The sequence below is a fragment of the Spinacia oleracea genome, chromosome 2 (genome assembly GCF_020520425.1).
Source record: "Spinacia oleracea cultivar Varoflay chromosome 2, BTI_SOV_V1, whole genome shotgun sequence".
Lineage (NCBI taxonomy): Eukaryota > Viridiplantae > Streptophyta > Magnoliopsida > Caryophyllales > Amaranthaceae > Spinacia > Spinacia oleracea.
The window spans coordinates 103,236,124-103,253,299 of record NC_079488.1 but is presented as its reverse complement, the minus strand read 5'-3'; the positions used below and the strand labels follow the sequence as shown (position 1 = coordinate 103,253,299).

Here is a 17,176-nt window from a genome sequence, read left to right as displayed (position 1 = left end):
ACTCCTCTAGCTATGGCGAACCCGATCCTGCTGAAAATGTGGGCAGCTGTCCGTGCCCCAATGTCTTGAGTTCTGGAGTACGTCTGGACCCGCTTCAGCAACGAAACAACCCCTTTCTCTAATTCCCCAAAAGAAGAGAAAGAAAAAGGGAAGAAACCGTAACCCAAAGCCCTACAACGTGCCGCATACTTATCCTGCTTCCGCTGCGCTGCAACCGCCACAACCGACCCGGAACGAAGTCTGACAACCCAGATTGCATCATAGGGGAAGACCCAGTCAAGTCAACACACATATCTAGACCGCCATCCCATGAATACATCAATATATCTGCAGGACGAAGAGCTCCATCACTCTTACTAGTCAGCCCAACATCAACCTCCTTGCGAGCAGAAATCCCCGACCGATAGCAAATATCCAAAAGGGTATCACGAACAACATTATGTCGATGCTTAATACCCACAATCCCAGCACAAGACACGGCATGATCCCCATAAATGTCCCCATCGAAAACCCGAGAGCAAGCAGAACACGGCATCGAACCAGAGAACAACGGAATACCCAACCGATAGCAAAGAACCGAACGATAAGTCTTACCGTTCATAGTCTGGCCTAAACCCGAGATGGGGACTGCCCGCAACCAAGCTGAGGAGTGATCCCCCTGCTGTGATTTCCATAGGGCAACATGACGCGAAGATAAGGAGTAGGCGGATTCCGCATCAGCAGTAACCTTCGTGAAATATATGTCTGCCAATTTCTTCATGAGTGTGGGGGCAACGATCTCACTAGGGCTACGCATAAGGTCGGTCTCCACGGTCCTATTGAAAAGACCAAGAGCATCATCAAAGGCCGGCCCCGGACCATCAACACCTGAGAGCCGAAGAAGCGAATCCTGCAAACCAGAAGACTGCAAACGGGATGCAAGAAAAGCATAATGCCGAACATCACCAGCTGAATAAACACCCAATCCTCCATAGGAATAAGGTAAGGTGGCAATACGCCATTGCCAGTCACCGAACCCAGGTCCCGAAGAAGTCACAATACGCTCTAAAGAAGCCCGAAGAGCCACATCAAAAGATAACTGGGCCGCTTCAAAAAGATGAGGCGGACAAGTGCGCATAGCAAAGTAGAGTTTAGAAACTCCAGTACACGCACGAAGAAGCAACAACTCACACTGGGGATCATTAAGCTTAGCAACAGCATCCATCAACACAACAGTCTTCGACACACGATGCGAAACCAACTCCATACAAAAAGAGGAATCCGTACTGACAGGACCACCAAGCAACTTAACACCACGCGCAGGACGAGCAATATCCGTAGGAAAGACACCCTCTAGACAATTGCGTGGGTCCTCCGAAGGCCAGAAAACCTCTGTCTTCTCAACATTAACATGGAGACCTAAATGAGGATCCTCCTCCAAAATCAACTCCAAGACCTTTCCAACCACCAAAGTGTCACCAACGATAGTGCCATCGTCCAAGTACCAAGACTGAAGAGATAGATCAAATGAGTCTCTGATTCGACACACCAATGGATGTAGAACCAGAGAAAAAAGCAAAGGGCCGAGAGGATCCCCTTGCTGCACACCCTGACAAGACCACAAGGTATGCTCCCCATAATACAGCCGCGCTGGAGAAGAGTAGCAGAATTCAACCCAACGCGAAAGAGCAGGACAATGTAGCCGAACCTCCCGCAACAAAGCCGAACGATCAACTAAATTGAACGCATTCTGAAAATCCACCAATAACATAGAGAGGCCAACATCGGCCCCACGAGCCTCAACCAAACGATTGACAACATGGAGAATGGCCTCACCACCTGCTGGTACCCCAACTCCAAACTGAAGACCTCCGAAGTAGTTTCCTAAACGCGGACCAATCAAAGCAGCCCTGACCTTAGAAACAAGGTGCCTCCAAATAGTGCCCACAACAATGGGCCGAATACCACCACCAGGCTTAACAAGTGGCGTAAGAGGAGCACTAGCAATGTATCCTCCAAGCTCAGCAGGACACTTTCCAGCAAGAAAGAGATTAACTACCTGAGTGATAGCATCCACCAACTCATCAGAAACAGCTACAGCAGCACCACCCAAGCAATCCAAAAGGTGTTGAGCACGCAAGCCATCTCTACCGCACGAAGTACCACGCGGAAAACCCCTAATCTGCTCCAAAACAACAACGGTGGAAGCAGTAAGGTGATGATCAACAGGGTTATTATTATTATTATTATTATTATTATTATTATTATTATTATTATTATTATTATTATTATTATTATTTTATTATTATTATTATTTATTGTTATTGTTATACAACTTATTATTTATCATTTATTATTATTATTTAGTAATTAATTATGGATTATTAATTATTTAGTTATTAATTTTATTATTACTAATAATAATTAATATTCAATAATTATTTATTATTTATTAATTATTTTAATCTAGTAATATTTAGTTGAGTTTAGTTAAGTTCAGTAGTCTATATACTTATATAAACTTCGGTTCAGCTAGAGTGTTAGTCTCATTGCTTACATACTTATATAAATTAACTAGATGAACAACATTAGCAATCTAATATGCTGCTTGATTTCTTACTCTGTAGATGTGCTTAATTTGCCATAACTCAATTGTTGAATAATAGACATTATTTATACCCGAGATAATGGTGTGTAGCTTCCACAACGGTTTCCAAGTTTCCTTGATAGCGTTAATGATTAAAAGATTGTCACCTTGAATATAAACTATAAAGCTAGATGATTGATGTTGAAACGTATCGCTTCCTGAATACCTTCATGAAGAACAATATATTCTGCCTTGGCCACTTGAGTGGACTCGAGATTTAAAGCAATTGCTGAGAGAACTTGACCATTATTATTTCTGATGATTATTTCGGCTGCTGCTACAGATGGCTTGCATGATCTATCGAAATTGAGCTTAATGATAGTGCAAAGATGGTGGAGACCAACGAACAAGACTGGGAGGGGAGGTGGACTGGGTAGGAGAGGTTGTGCGTGAGGTGAGAGGGGTAACCTTAAGTTGGTGACGATCAATATTATTTCTAATGATCCATGGAAATAATGCAACATCGACAACTTTCTGAGTGGGATGAGTATGATTTGAAGGGGTTAAAAATTACATTATTAAAGATCCATTCGTTTCTTTCTTTATAGATGACCCAAGTTGCAAAATTTATTTAACTAAGGTGGGTGGAGATTTTCTGAGAGAGAAAAGTAGATCAAGAAGATTAAGAGCAGGAGAAGAAAAATCAACCCATTTTTTCATCAAGGACATAATTCTACGTACTTTCACAGGAAACTTGAAATGTGGATAAAGAGATGGTCAATGGATTCAATTAATATATGTGTCACAGAGAGAGAAAGTGTCATAGAGGAGAATATTCTTTTGACATGGACTTCTCTCATTGAGATACTTTTGTGACAAAATTTGCATAAAGGAAATTTTAATATTCAGAGGGACATAATTTTTTTTCAAATGCATTCAAATTTCCCTTTAGGGGCGTTCGGCGAAATTTTACAGGCAAGCCAAGTGGCCAATTTCACATAAAATTCACCAGAAGTATGTAGTTGGACCCTAAATGGGGATGTCATCCGTTTTAAGTAGGGGCATTGAGACCTCTAATTTTATTGACCATATACGGGGGCAAAATAATGGTTAAAAACCAACTAAATCCCATTGTTTCGAGGAAGGATAAGTGAGCTACTAGTAATGTACTATCTAAAAATGAAGGTTTTTATTTTTACTAGTTAGGAGACTTTCATGAAGGATCCGATTATCTAGGGAAAATTAACGGACTTTCCATTTTCAATTTTTCACCTAACACCTTTACGTAGGATTTCACGTTGACACATGATGTCTTTCCAAATCTGAGAATTTTTTTGTTTTTATTTACATACAAGAAAGAAGTATTCCGTAGATTCACCTAACACCTTGTTGATGTTTGTTATCGGTCTGGGATTTCGGCGCGGAAAGAGGTTGATATAGGCCTATATGGAGGGAACGATGAAGCTCTCCGTCCAGCAGACGTGTTGCTCTACTATTGGGAGTGGGGCTGTGATGTGTGTGTTGACTTGACGGGATCTTCTCCATTGACACAATCTGGGTTGTCTGGCTTTGCCCGGGCCGGGTTGTGACTGATGCGGCTATTCGGAAACGGGTCAAGTATGAAGCACGTTGCAGGGCCATTGGTTATGGATTTTTTCCGTTCTCTTTCTCTTCTTTGGGGGAGCTAAATAAGGATGTTGTTGCGTTGCTGAAGCGGATTCAAAAGTTTTCTAGGACCCGGGACATTGGGGCTCGTGCTGCTTCTCATATTTTCACCAGGATAGGATTTGCTATAGGCAGAGGAGTGGGGGCCCAGATTGTATCTCGGCTTTCCACTAATTATTTGTAAACTTTTAACTTTGTTAGCATTTGATAATAATAATAATAATAATAACAATAATAATAATAATAATAATAATAATAATAGTTTAATTAAACTGAACTGAATCGTTATTAACTGAACTACAAAACTAAGGATTGAAATTAAAATTAATAGAGCTTAAAGCTTTGTTCTATTAAACTTATTTTGGATGTGCTTATATTATTTGCAATTATGTGAAGCTCTTCAAATATTTCTTTTCTACGATGAGCTCTTTCTCCACATCTACATCAATTCTTCAATCAAGCTATGTATCCTAGCCCAAAGACTCTCATCATGGGTGAAATGACCTTTGTGGTTATTGAGGATCAACTCAATTTGGTGTTGTTCATAAAACAAAATTTTGTATGAAAAATCATTTGTCTGAAATAAACTGGTTAGTGTGTAAAAATGATTGAAAAAAACTTATTTTTATTCTTTCTAAGCTTATCTTAACTAATTTAATTTTAAATTATATAAACTTATTTTGTCTGAAATAAGTAAAACAAAATAAATCCTAACTGTAAAAATTGTCATGAAACATATGTTGTACTACATCTGTCCCTTTTATTTTGCCCATTTACCATTTTAGGTCGTCCCTAAAAGATAACCTCATTAGCATAAAAACTCACGAGACCACAACTTTACTCTTCCATAAACAAATTTGATCCACTATGTGTTTTCTCAATTCCACACAACCAAACTTTAATAGAGCGTTATTGGTACATTGGACAAATAATTAGAGACAGAGGGAGTATGCTACAAATTTGAATCTCTTCCTGTAAAATTTGTCCGACACTAGTAGCTCATTGAGCTTTTTTCCGTAATCTCCTTGATTGGAAAGTTAAGCATATCATGTGGCGATATCGTAAATAAAATAACAAGAAAATGACAATTGAATAAAACAAAAGGAAAAGTAGAAAAAAGTTTAGAAAAGGTCGTGAAGACGTCATTAGCTACTAGCTACCAAGTATAGAAGTAGGAGATAAATGGTGAGAGTTTTGAATAGAGTTGGTTGGTTGAAAATGATGTCGGTGAGTAGATCGCCATCTTCCTCAAACAAAAAGGTAGGTATGCGAGGTGATTGAAGGCTGTGACAAATTAAAGTAATTGTTAGCATACGCCAATGATCTGAAACAACAACCGTCGGTGATTGTATACTACTATACTAATAGGGATTGATTGTATATAATAGAGAAAGATTGTATAAAATTGAGTTGTGACAATATATTGTTAGTTTGTAAATGTAAGAGACGAGAAAGATGAGAAAAAGGTAGAAGCCATGGATGAAATAAATGAGAGAGTAGTTGATTCATATAATTGTTGGCATGTGCCGGATATTGCATATTAGCAAGGATTGATTGTATACTACAGAGAAATACTATATGAACTGAATTTGGGCAATATATTTTTAGTACGTAAAGGAGAGGAAAAAAATAAGAGAGCATGAGAGAGAGACAAAGAAGAGAATATGAGAGAGAAATAGAGCATAGAGATGAGAAACAAAGAAAAAGACAATAGTCATGGATGAAATAGATGAGAGTGATGACAAAAATACAGAAGCCATATATGAATAGATGAGAGATATACAGAGAGTTTGATGACACATGTTAACTCCCTTAAATATAAAGTCTATTTGCAATTTCTCCTTTGCCCATCTATATAATTAAAGTAAAGTGATGGGTAAAGAGAGATGAGTAAACCCCTCTAATACTCCCTTTCAACTATGCTACGTCAAAAGCCACGTCATACCCTCTCAAAAGGAAATCAATCAATTCATATCTTCAATCACACACCAATCCAGCAAGAAGAAAAATGAAATTTCATTAAAAATAATAATTTAATAATTAAATGAATCAAATTCATACTCCTCCCGTTCTTGTTTATTAGTCTCATTTCCGTATTGGGATGTTATTAGTCCTTTTAGAATATTTTCTTATTTGTTCATCAATTATTCCCTTTTACCCTTATATTACAATTGTAATTCCCTTTTCGTCCTAGATAAATATGCAAGTGGTTCCTTTATTTTCTATTTAACAACACTAAACACTCCACATACCCATATTTTCTTAATTTTTTCTCTCCCCTACCCACATGGGTGAGATTCTTTATAGATTCACATGCAATGTGTCATTTTAGTGGATTATTCAATACTCCCTCCATATTTTTTTAAGAGATACACTTGGTCGGGCACGAGTATTAAGAAGAATAATTGAATGAAATAAAATAATAAAGCAAGTGGGGTTGGATAGATATTTTAATAATTAAATATGTGGGGACCATGTCATTTTGGTGGGTGGAAGGTGGGGTGGGTTTATGAAAATATTTGTTTAATAGGATGGTGGGTGATAAGGTATATTAGATGTATTATTTAATTAGATGGTGGGGTTGATAAGTTACTAAAAATGGCAAGTATATCTCTTAAATAAATACGGCCGGAAAAGGCAAGTGTATCTCTTAAAAAAATACGGAGGGAGTATTCCATAATGAACTAATAAACAACAACTGAGGGAGTATCTTAAAATTATAATCTAACTTAATTAAAGTCAAAGTTTGTGAAATAAGCCTTAAAAATCAATAGCGGGAAGCCGGGAAACAAATACTCCATCTGTCCCTTAATACTCCCCCCACTTTCCTCATAAATGCGTTCCTTATACTCGTATCGTTTCTATAAATGGTATATTTTTACTAATATTATATCATTTCTCCCACTAATTATGTACCTACATATATTCCTACTTACTTAAAAAACATTAAAAGATTCAATCACCCCTCATCCCCACCTCTTTCTTTGACACATTTCCCATTAATTATATTACGGAGTAAATAAATATCCACTATCAACTATCATCTAATAAATTAATAAGTCAATTAAATTGTCTAAAACTATGTGTCGGTCAAACCGAAGCGAGTATTAAGGTACAGAGGGAGTAATATAGTTTCCGAAATTGACCTAAAAAATACTACATCGTATGTACGTAGCAGACTATACAAATAAAAAGAATAAGATGTACAAAATAATACACAATTGGGAAACAATAATATAGTTTCAATCTCCGTTATATATACGATCACCAACAAAATTATAAAAAAAACTAAAATCCTAATAAATAGAACTTTGAAATGAGTAAATTTGTTTAGTAGAATTTTTAAAGTATAAAAGTAAATTTATCCCATGCGTTTCCACGGGAAAAAGTATACAAGTAAAGTTATCCCACATACTAGTTTTTTTCTTATTTATTACACCTTTGCCACTTGATAGACTTATTTTACCAATGTAGGAGATTATTTGGCAAATTTGCCAAAAAAAGACCTTTTATAGTCCAAAATTTGCGAGAGAGGACCCTATATAATTTTTTTTGTAAAATCACACCTTAGTGTAAATTTTTTTGCGAAAGACAACCAAAGGAAAGTTCCGGGTATTGACTGGGCTTTACCGGTCATTGACTTGCACGTGAGCAGCACATGTGACTTTATTTTACATGTTAACTTGTGAAAACGAGCATGTTCAGTGGAAACGAAACAACTTCCTTTAAACACCACACGATATATCAAAATAGAGCATTACCAAACATCACTTTAACAATGCATTTTGTTGGAAATATAGCAAAATGAAGCCACACGTGTTGCTCAGGTACAAGTCAATGGCCGAAAAAGCTCAGTCAATGCCGGAAAGTTTCCTTAGGCCGTCTTTCGCAAAAAAAAAAAAAAAAGTAATGAGTAATTTCAAAAAAATTATATAAGGTCATTTCTCGAAAAAAAAAAAATGGGTTATAAAAGTCGTCAAATTTGCCAGATTATTTAGAAATTCCTACACTGCTTCGTTGGCAAGACTTAAAAAAAAAAAAAAAAGGTTTGAAATTGAAAAAAACTCACACAGAACTCAAGAGTTAGCCGTACTCGGTACACCGGAGTCCACCACAAAAATAGAAGGCCCCTCTTCCACTCCCACTCACACTCCTCTATCTAACGCAACGAATCCACCCGGCCACTGTCCAGGTATTCCCTCCTCACCCTTTTGGCATTGCAGAACGTCATTTATACTTTGGTTCAATCGCTGTATTTTTTTTCGTTCTTTTTGGGATAATTTTAATTTGTTTTATTTCTTTAAGAATGGGTGATTGATTCAAGCTCAAGTCTTTTGATTCCCGAATTTGTAAATTACAATTGTTTTATTCGCTTATTCATAGTAACAGATTTGCAAAATGCAATTGCTAATTCGCTATAATTTGGTACTTGTTTAACCTAATTTGAATTGCTTGAAATTTTGATATTGCTTATTCGATTGCTGCAAATAATTGGGATTTTGTTTTTGTTGAGATTGAACTATTGAAGTCACATTTTTGCGCTGTTAGTGATTTAGTGATCTTAATTAGTAACTTAATTGACGATGAAGTTCTAGGAATTAGTTCATTTGCATAAACATTTATACATATTAATATTTGATTGGATATGGACATATGGTCAGTTTTTGTTCAAATTAGGCAATAATTGAACAAATCAAATGTAGTATAGAATATGTAGTGTTAGGTTTTGAAGTTAGTGTTGTTGCTTCTCTCTGTTGCGACTGCAAGTGTAGAAAGATGAATGACCCAAATCCAAAGCAAATTATACTACAGCATGGGAGATTGGTTGTAGAAATAGTTTGTCTTTTCATATATGTTACCATCCCTCTTGCCCCCAAGAGTTTTAAGACATCAGGGAATCACAAATTTGTACAGGGAACCTAATACTTCATATGGTATGATGGGGGTGTATGAGAATTAGCCAACTTTGATTACTTTTGGCGTCCCCCAAACAGTTCTGTTAAAAATATTGTAAGCCTGGAACTATTCATTGTAATCTTCATCTTGTTGAGGTGAAATAGCAGTAGGCTACACCTTAATCTGGTCGAACGTATCGCATTTTTACTTGTTTACTGCAGTGCAGACTGCTATAGCTAGTATATTAGTTTTACCATGGTACTATGCTCATTTCCGGAACTCTTTCTATCCAAGGATTAGCACTGTTGAAGTATTCTAACAAGCATCACACTTTGTTTAAAATGGCAGGTTCAATTCTGTGTATTCATAACTTAAAAGTTCAAAGCAGTAATTGATAGAAAAATGTTCGCTGCTAAATGTCCTGCAATTTCTCCTCTTTCTTTCTCAAAGAAATCCTTAAAATGTCCAAACCACTGCCTCAAGCTCCCTTCACCCTTCACTAATGCCCAGCCAGCAACTAAAATAACCACTCATCGATCCTTACCATGTGTTCGATCATCACTTTCGATAGACCTTGATAAATCAGTAGCTGGCATTACTCCTGCTCAGACCCGAGTTGATATCCTAGCAGAGTCTCTTCCATACCTACAAAAATTCCGAGGGAAAACCATAGTCGTCAAGTATGGTGGGGCAGCAATGAAATCCGAGTCTCTTCAAGCATCAGTAATCAATGACCTTGTACTTCTCTCATGTGTGGGTATTCGCCCTATATTTGTCCACGGGGGTGGTCCTGAAATCAACCAATGGCTTGACCGCATTGGCCTCAAACCAAACTTTCTCAATGGCCTTCGTGTGACTGATGCATCCACTATGGAAATAGTCACTATGGTTCTTGTGGGGAAGGTCAATAAACAACTAGTCTCTCTCATAAATAAGGCGGGGGCCACTGCTGTTGGGCTGTCCGGATTGGATGGCCGCCTCCTCACAGCACGTCCATCTCCTAGAGCTGCCGAACTCGGTTTTGTGGGCGAGGTAGCTGTTGTGGATCCCACTGTTCTTCGGCCCTTAGTGGAAAATAATCACATTCCTGTCATTGCCTCAGTGGCAGCCGACGAGAAAGGACAGTCTTATAACATCAATGCAGACACTGTGGCAGGGGAACTTGCAGCTGCTTTGGGTGCTGAAAAGCTTATATTGTTAACTGATGTTGCGGGGATTTTGGAAGATAAAGATGATCCGAGTAGTTTAGTGAAGGAGATTGATATTGCCGGGGTAAGGAAGATGGTTTCAGAAGGGAAGGTTGCTGGTGGGATGATCCCGAAAGTCAATTGTTGTATTAGATCACTGGCTCAGGGAGTTAGGACAGCAAGTATAATCGACGGTAGGGTTCAACATTCCCTACTGCTGGAAGTTTTGACTGATGAAGGGGCTGGAACCATGATTACTGGTTGATGTTTATGTTGTGTTTTCATTTTTTTGATCTTCATTGTATCTTTCCTTTTGTTTCTTCCCTACATTTGGAGGAGCATAATGGCAAGCAATGTGTTTATGTGATAATGTGATACGGTGCGAGTCGTCTGTTGGTTAGTAACTTTTAGTACTGTACTATGTACAATGCAATTTTGATGCTGAATAAATTTTAGTTTAGTAGTTTGTAGCTGGATATTTGCAGCGCAGAAGTAATTTTCCCTTTTTCTGAGGTATTTATATTCATTTTTCGTGGAATTTTTTCCATTTCTATCCAATGTTTTTATCTTCTACCTTGATTTCTCAGGTAACTTTGTATTTTTCTTTATTATGAAATTGATTGCTGTCGAATGATTGAATTTCTAGGAGAGAGTTCTTTTCGATTTCTTTTTGAGTTTAGTTTGTTTGATTGAATCTTGAGTTTACATATTTTCTTTAACCTAGGCAGCTAGGCTATGCCACTTAATTACAATATATCAGTATGTACAATACGTTGTAGGGTAAAGGGATGTTGTTAATCATACTAGAAGTTGAATGTTGGTTTCTTTTTAGGTTTATGATTCGATTTTTAAGTTGATTTCTGGGTGGGAATTAGTTTATCGAAGGTTATAGAAGTTGTGTTTGATGACCCTTTGAGTTGGTTCCATGATCCATCAATCGTATATGGCAATTTCTCTTAGTTCATCACTGTTCTCTCCAGATTAGGTTTAGGTTGAAGGATCTGATTTAGTATTTATGCAGAGTTTCTGAAACTTAGGGTTTGTCTTTGGGGTATAACAAAAGTACGAAAGGGATTGAATTCCGAGAAACAGGGCCAGAAGTCCAATGTGGGGTCTTGATCCAGCTTCGTGTAGGATATCTTAAACTTCTCATTTTTCTTCTTTAATTGATGGTGAGAACTTCTCACTTGTTAGTTGTTAGTTTTGAGATTTGGTTCAAGGTTAACATTCTTCCTCTTTATTTTATTTTGAGAATTACTTTAGTTTGTATGCTTATGATGATTTCAGGAAGGTAGGCCTTCCTTTGAAGATGTATTCAGTAAACATCGGTCTTCTGTTGCTTTTAGAACTATGGAGGTTTTGTCGTTCTTGCGTCATGCTTCTATTAGAGATCATGCCATTGGTTGAGGTTTTCTCTCCCCTCTCCCCTTTTCCATTTCACAATCTAAAGCTTTATGAGTTGTTTTTTATCTTAATGCAATTCTTGTTTTGAGTTGTCATAATCCGAAATTTAAGGGTTTTAATTGGGGTAATTTAATCAATAAATCAATTTCATTATTGTCAACTATTGGTTGGTGCTCCCCTCCCTCCTTTGCGGTTTTAAGTTTCTTGCTGGATGTTTTAGTTTGCTGGTCATGCATTGGAGCTAATTTGTGAAGTTGCTAAATTTTGGGTAACATTTTGGTGATTATCTTCTTGGTATTAAATCGTGTCTTATCCATAAACCTCTCACCTATTTATGTTAACCTTTTTTTGTATCTTTTAGCAGAAGCTGACAAAACAAATGACAAAAGGTATTAGTAGGCGAAAGAGCTGAGATATATACCTCAGCTTTCTAAAATTTTCAACTCTATGTTGGATGCAATGATTATGTACATGCTTTCAATACTCGCAAGCTGTAAGATTTTTTTTTTTTTTCTGTTTCCGGTTGTAGATGGAGACAGTAGTTTCTCACTTATTTTGATTAGATCACCTACAAGTTGCAACTAATTCTCTTATATGCAAAGAATAAAATTAAAACTGACAATTAATAAAGGGATAAAAATATGATCAATTAGCTCCATACTTTATCGGAAAAAGAGTTATTTGCTTGTTGCTTTCTCTTTATTTGATATGAAGAGTAATAACATCTGGAATTAAAATGCAGGTACAGTCCTGACCGTCCCAAGTACTTGGGCCCCTTCTCAGACAAGACCTTGGCATACCTTACTGGTGAATTCCTATGGCTGGGATACTGCTGGCTTATCAACAGACCCCTGAAACCTCCGCCAGGAACCGTGAGCTCAAGGTCATCAACTCTAGATGGGGTATGCTTGGTGCCCTGGACTGTATTCCCTGAACTCTTGTCAAAGAGCGGTGTCAAATTGGGTTTAAGGATGGATCCCTATTAGAGAACCTGGTCCACAGCCAAAGCATCCTTGCTATCCGGGCAAGCCATGTTGTCCTCTATTTGATGGATGGTAAACTTTTTAATTGAATCATCACTCTTCTTTATTTGTTTGGTGGCGGTACTAATCCTTGCTTTTGTTTTCGCATGTTTTTGATGTTTTCATATGGAACTTGGGTTTGATGGAAGCTTTCTTCAGGTCTGATTTAGTTGCTTAATTGATTGTGTTTGACTGCTTGCTGCTGTCTCATTTCTTACTGAGTAGATTCATTGATTCTTCAACATATCTTTAAGATCAGATAGTCAACTACCCGGTCTACCCCAATTTAAAATCTTTCTTTGTTAGATAACATGCTTTGGATGTTGTGAACCGTGAGTTGTTGGGTTTTAGGGGTTACAAGTTTATATTTGGTTTAGAGTGTAGCTGGCTCTTAGTTCGTAATTATGACAAATCGCTATGATGGTGTACTGGTGATCTTATTGAACTGCAGGCCAGTAGAAATCCGAATCCCTAGGAAAATTGCCTAACTTGAGTGGTTTTCTCTAAACTTGATGCTTGATGCAAATGTAACTGTTTTTCTCCATTTTAGGCGGTTGAGGCTAATATTATAGAGCTGATTTTTTTTGGGGGGGGGGGGGGGGGGGGGGGGGGGGCGGAAGGGATTGGTAATTTATGGTCCTGCAATGATGCCAAATTCTGATGATAGTGAGGTAAATTAGTGAAGCGAATTAGTGATGCTGAGAGTCCGAGACAAGGTAATTGATTCATACGTCTGATTGAATGCTGATAGACTTTCATCAAATGTCTCTTTTAAGTATCATCCTGAAAATTGCAGTCTATATAGCGTACCAATAATGATTAGAAAATTGTATATATATATATATATATTTTGTGTGCAAATGAGCCACAATGGCGGGGATGAGAATTGATCCCAGGATCACCTGAAATCGGGAGAGAAGTTTTAACCAGCTGAGCTATCTCCCACTATCAGCAAATTGTATATATGATGGTATAGTTTGGCATTATGATAGTGAACTTCAGGTTGAATTTGTTTGGAACTGCGACCTTTTAGCTTATCCTTCATACTTGAGTATTATGATGTTAAATACTTAAATGGGACTATTATTTATAAATCCACATTTTGCAAAGTGATGATAGGTAAAAGGTTAAATGAAAATTTATACCTACCTTACAGGTTACAGTTGCTGGTAGCATCCCCTTACTCTTCATTTTTTTCGAATATATAGTCTAAATTTTGTTTCATCTTGATGAAATTTTCAATGTGTCTGATACAAACACACATAGGACAAGGAAATGGCACATTTAGTTACAGTGTGTTGTGTTTCTTCACGTGAATTAACTAAATTCTGAAGAATGTGAGACTAAGGGATGAACCTATTTGATGCCTTTTTCTCTATATTTTGTTCAGACGTGTTCAGACGTCATGTACTCATTCTTTCCTCCTTTTATCAGTTGGTAAGACTTTAGAGGCCGGGCACTATAATGATTACTTCAATTTGTTCTTAGAACTGTTCTTGTCGTCTGTTTGACATAATGTGTTATAACCTGCACTTTGAGAGCCACTGAATATAAAAAATTGCATCTGTCATTTGGTTTCCTCTTCTTATTAAAGTTGACATGGGAGCACACCTTTGATTTGCTTTTAGAATCTTGATTCTTCAGTGTGCAACTGAGTTGAGACTTGCGAACATACGCCTTCAGTAATGTGTAATATACTGGTTCGATAAATATTGTGTGGTATATGTGAGGATGAAGCTGTTTTTAAGCTTTTATGGCATTGTATATGGGGTTAACTTAATATAACAGACCTTTTAACCAATCTCGGCCTCTTTCATTTGCAACTTTTCGGAAGCTGATCAGGTGCTTTGTTTTGGGTGTTAGGTTTTGATATAAACTACTATTAGCATGCATAACATATTTACGTAACAAGCGGCCATCATGTATTCAATGTCTTATTGTTCTATCCATGACATAGTTGGTTTTGCCATTTGATTTTGATAACTTGGGGGACCGCAACAACTAGTCATACCAAAATCGAAATTTAGAAACTCCACGGATCGGAGACTGGACACTTAACATGTCATGTATTCCGGTCTAGTCAGGTTTTAGACTTGTCACCCAAATGACTCAATTACTCCACCAACCTACGGAGTATATCTCCATAAGACAATTGTTAATTATGGGGGGAAAACTCATCACTCTTCTCTCTCTACTCACTTTCTCACTCATCTTTTTCATTTTTTTCATTAGCAAAAAGAAAATCTTCCATCCCTCTCTTATCCATGAGCAAAAAAAAAACTCTCCAACAACAACAATAATAGTAATAACAACAACAAAAATTAGAAAATAAGTAATTAAATTTTTGGTACATATAGTTGTAAATAAGCAAATTAGAGAGAGAAATGAAAAAAAGTGTGTTAAATTATATCAAAGTGGATGTCTATTTGTAGATCTTGAATTTTTACAGTAATTTTATTTTATTATTTTATGAATCATAAATATAAACAAATTCTCGTTGAATAATAATCATTACATGATTTTTTTTATATAATGCTACATGACGGATTTAAATTGGGTGAATTTTCTCACTCCAAATCTAAAAAATTTCCATGCTAAGGGATTTTTGATTTTGCACTCTCCAAGGGCAAAATTGATTTTGCAAACCATTAATCCCTTAAATTTGACTTTTTCCTCCTATTTTTCCCCAAATACAAAAATATTACACACCATTAACAATGCTCTGAGCTTAAGCTCCATTGACATTGACTATTGCCCCATTGATAATTTAGGTTACTTTTCCCCTTTCTATCACGAGTCTCACCTACCCCCAAAACGGCAAAACCCATTCCATCCCCATCCCCACCCCCACCTAAAACCTCCCTCATTTTTAATTCCCCCTGAAACTGGTGCAGCTTCACCTACCTCTGTCTCTCTTTCTCTCTCCGAACACTCCGCAACACTCATCTAATGGATTCCGCCATAGCCATATCCTCTTCTTTCCTTCGTCTCCCCAAATCCAACTGCAACCATCTTCTTCCATCAACCCTATTTTCTCTCTCCTCAACAACCCCGCTTAAACCCTCTTCCAAGCTCTCCATTACTGCTAGTTTTTCTTCTAATCCTAACATTAATCCTTCAAATGGGTACAACAAAGAAACCCCATTTTCCCGAACTCTTTCCACCGCTGCTAAAACGGTGGTTTTAACGGTGGCAGCCACTTTAATGGCCTCCAAATTCAAGGAAATGCCCGCGAAGGCGGAGCTGTCGGCACCAACTGTAGAAGAATCCACGGTGGAGGAAGAAAAAGTTGATAATTTGAATGAAATTGAAAGTGGGTCTGAAGCGAAATCGCCCTTGTCTCACTTATTGGAATCTAATTCCGAATTTGTGGATAATTTGTGGAGCTTATTACAGAAAAAACTTGAAATTGGGGAAGATGAAGAGGCATTGAATATTCTGGGTAAATTGGTAGAAGCTCAACCTTTTGAAATGGAGTGGAAATTTCTAAGGGCGAGGTTATTGAGTGAAATGGCGAAAACCCAGGAAGCTAGAGAAGCATTTGAGGATATCTTGGCATTGAATCCTCTTTCTTTTGAGGCATTGTTTGAGAATGCTTTGCTGATGGACCGCTCTGGCGAAAGCGATAACGTGATTGCAAGGCTAGAGCAGGCTTTAAGCATTGCTATGGATGAGAATAAGGCGAAGGAAGCTAGGGATGTAAGGTTGATCATTGCTCAAATTCAGTTCTTGCATAAGAATGTGGATGAAGCATTGAAAAATTATGAGGAATTAATCAAGGAGGATCCTAAAGATTTTAGGCCTTATTTCTGTAAAGGGATGATTTATAGCTTGCTTGATCGAAACACTGAGGCTAGAGAACAATTTGCCAAGTATAGAGAGCTTTCACCCAAGAAATATGAGGTTGAAGGGTACTTGAGGTCTCCACTTTCAAGGATGAAGTTGTTCGGGACCGATTCGCAGAGCTGAATTTGCGATGGGCTGTGATTTTTGGTTGCAGGAATAAGCGAGGGATGGAAGAAGCAATGTGGTTGCTTCTAGGTAAATCATCTGTCTCCTATCATATTGTGTTAGTGAAAAGAGTATTTTGTTTTATTTTTTGCTCATTACTTTGTATTTAGGATCATTTTTACTGCGGCAAAATGATTAGTTATTGGAGTTGTATACTGAATTACTGATTAGATGATGTAGTGATGCATGATTGCTCACATGATTACAATTAAGGAATGAGAAAATAAGGAACTTCTTGATGAGTTATGAAATTGGGTGCTGACCTTGTGTATCATTAACTTGATTGTTCATGTCAATAGTATGGATGACTATTACTTTTGATTAGTTGATTAGCTAAATATGTAGCATATTATGATACTTGAATTTGGACAAAGTTGAGATTGAAACTCCCCTTAGAATAGCTGAGCAAACCAGGCAGCTAGGTC

The 17,176-nt window shown here is 37.3% G+C and overlaps 3 protein-coding genes across 3 annotated transcripts; all 3 read left to right on the top strand.

The window, feature by feature from the left end:
• Window positions 1-8,232: 8,232 nt before the first annotated feature.
• Window positions 8,233-10,790, top strand: LOC110789262 (uncharacterized). Its single transcript, XM_021993914.2, has 2 exons — window positions 8,233-8,423; window positions 9,476-10,790. Exon 2 carries the CDS (start codon window positions 9,530-9,532, stop codon window positions 10,577-10,579), a length of 1,050 nt encoding a protein of 349 aa, XP_021849606.1. The 5' UTR covers window positions 8,233-8,423; window positions 9,476-9,529; the 3' UTR covers window positions 10,580-10,790.
• Window positions 10,791-10,871: 81 nt separating this feature from the next.
• On the top strand, window positions 10,872-12,704 carry LOC130467687 (chlorophyll a-b binding protein, chloroplastic). The gene is made up of 4 exons (XM_056836275.1): window positions 10,872-10,901; window positions 11,602-11,670; window positions 11,939-11,997; window positions 12,461-12,704. The coding sequence occupies exons 1-4, from the start codon at window positions 10,872-10,874 to the stop codon at window positions 12,702-12,704; spliced, it is 402 nt and encodes a 133-aa protein (XP_056692253.1).
• Window positions 12,705-15,558: 2,854 nt separating this feature from the next.
• On the top strand, window positions 15,559-17,002 carry LOC110789252 (protein SLOW GREEN 1, chloroplastic). The gene has a single exon (XM_021993902.2). It carries the CDS (start codon window positions 15,690-15,692, stop codon window positions 16,707-16,709), a length of 1,020 nt encoding a protein of 339 aa, XP_021849594.1. The 5' UTR covers window positions 15,559-15,689; the 3' UTR covers window positions 16,710-17,002.
• Window positions 17,003-17,176: the final 174 nt, after the last annotated feature.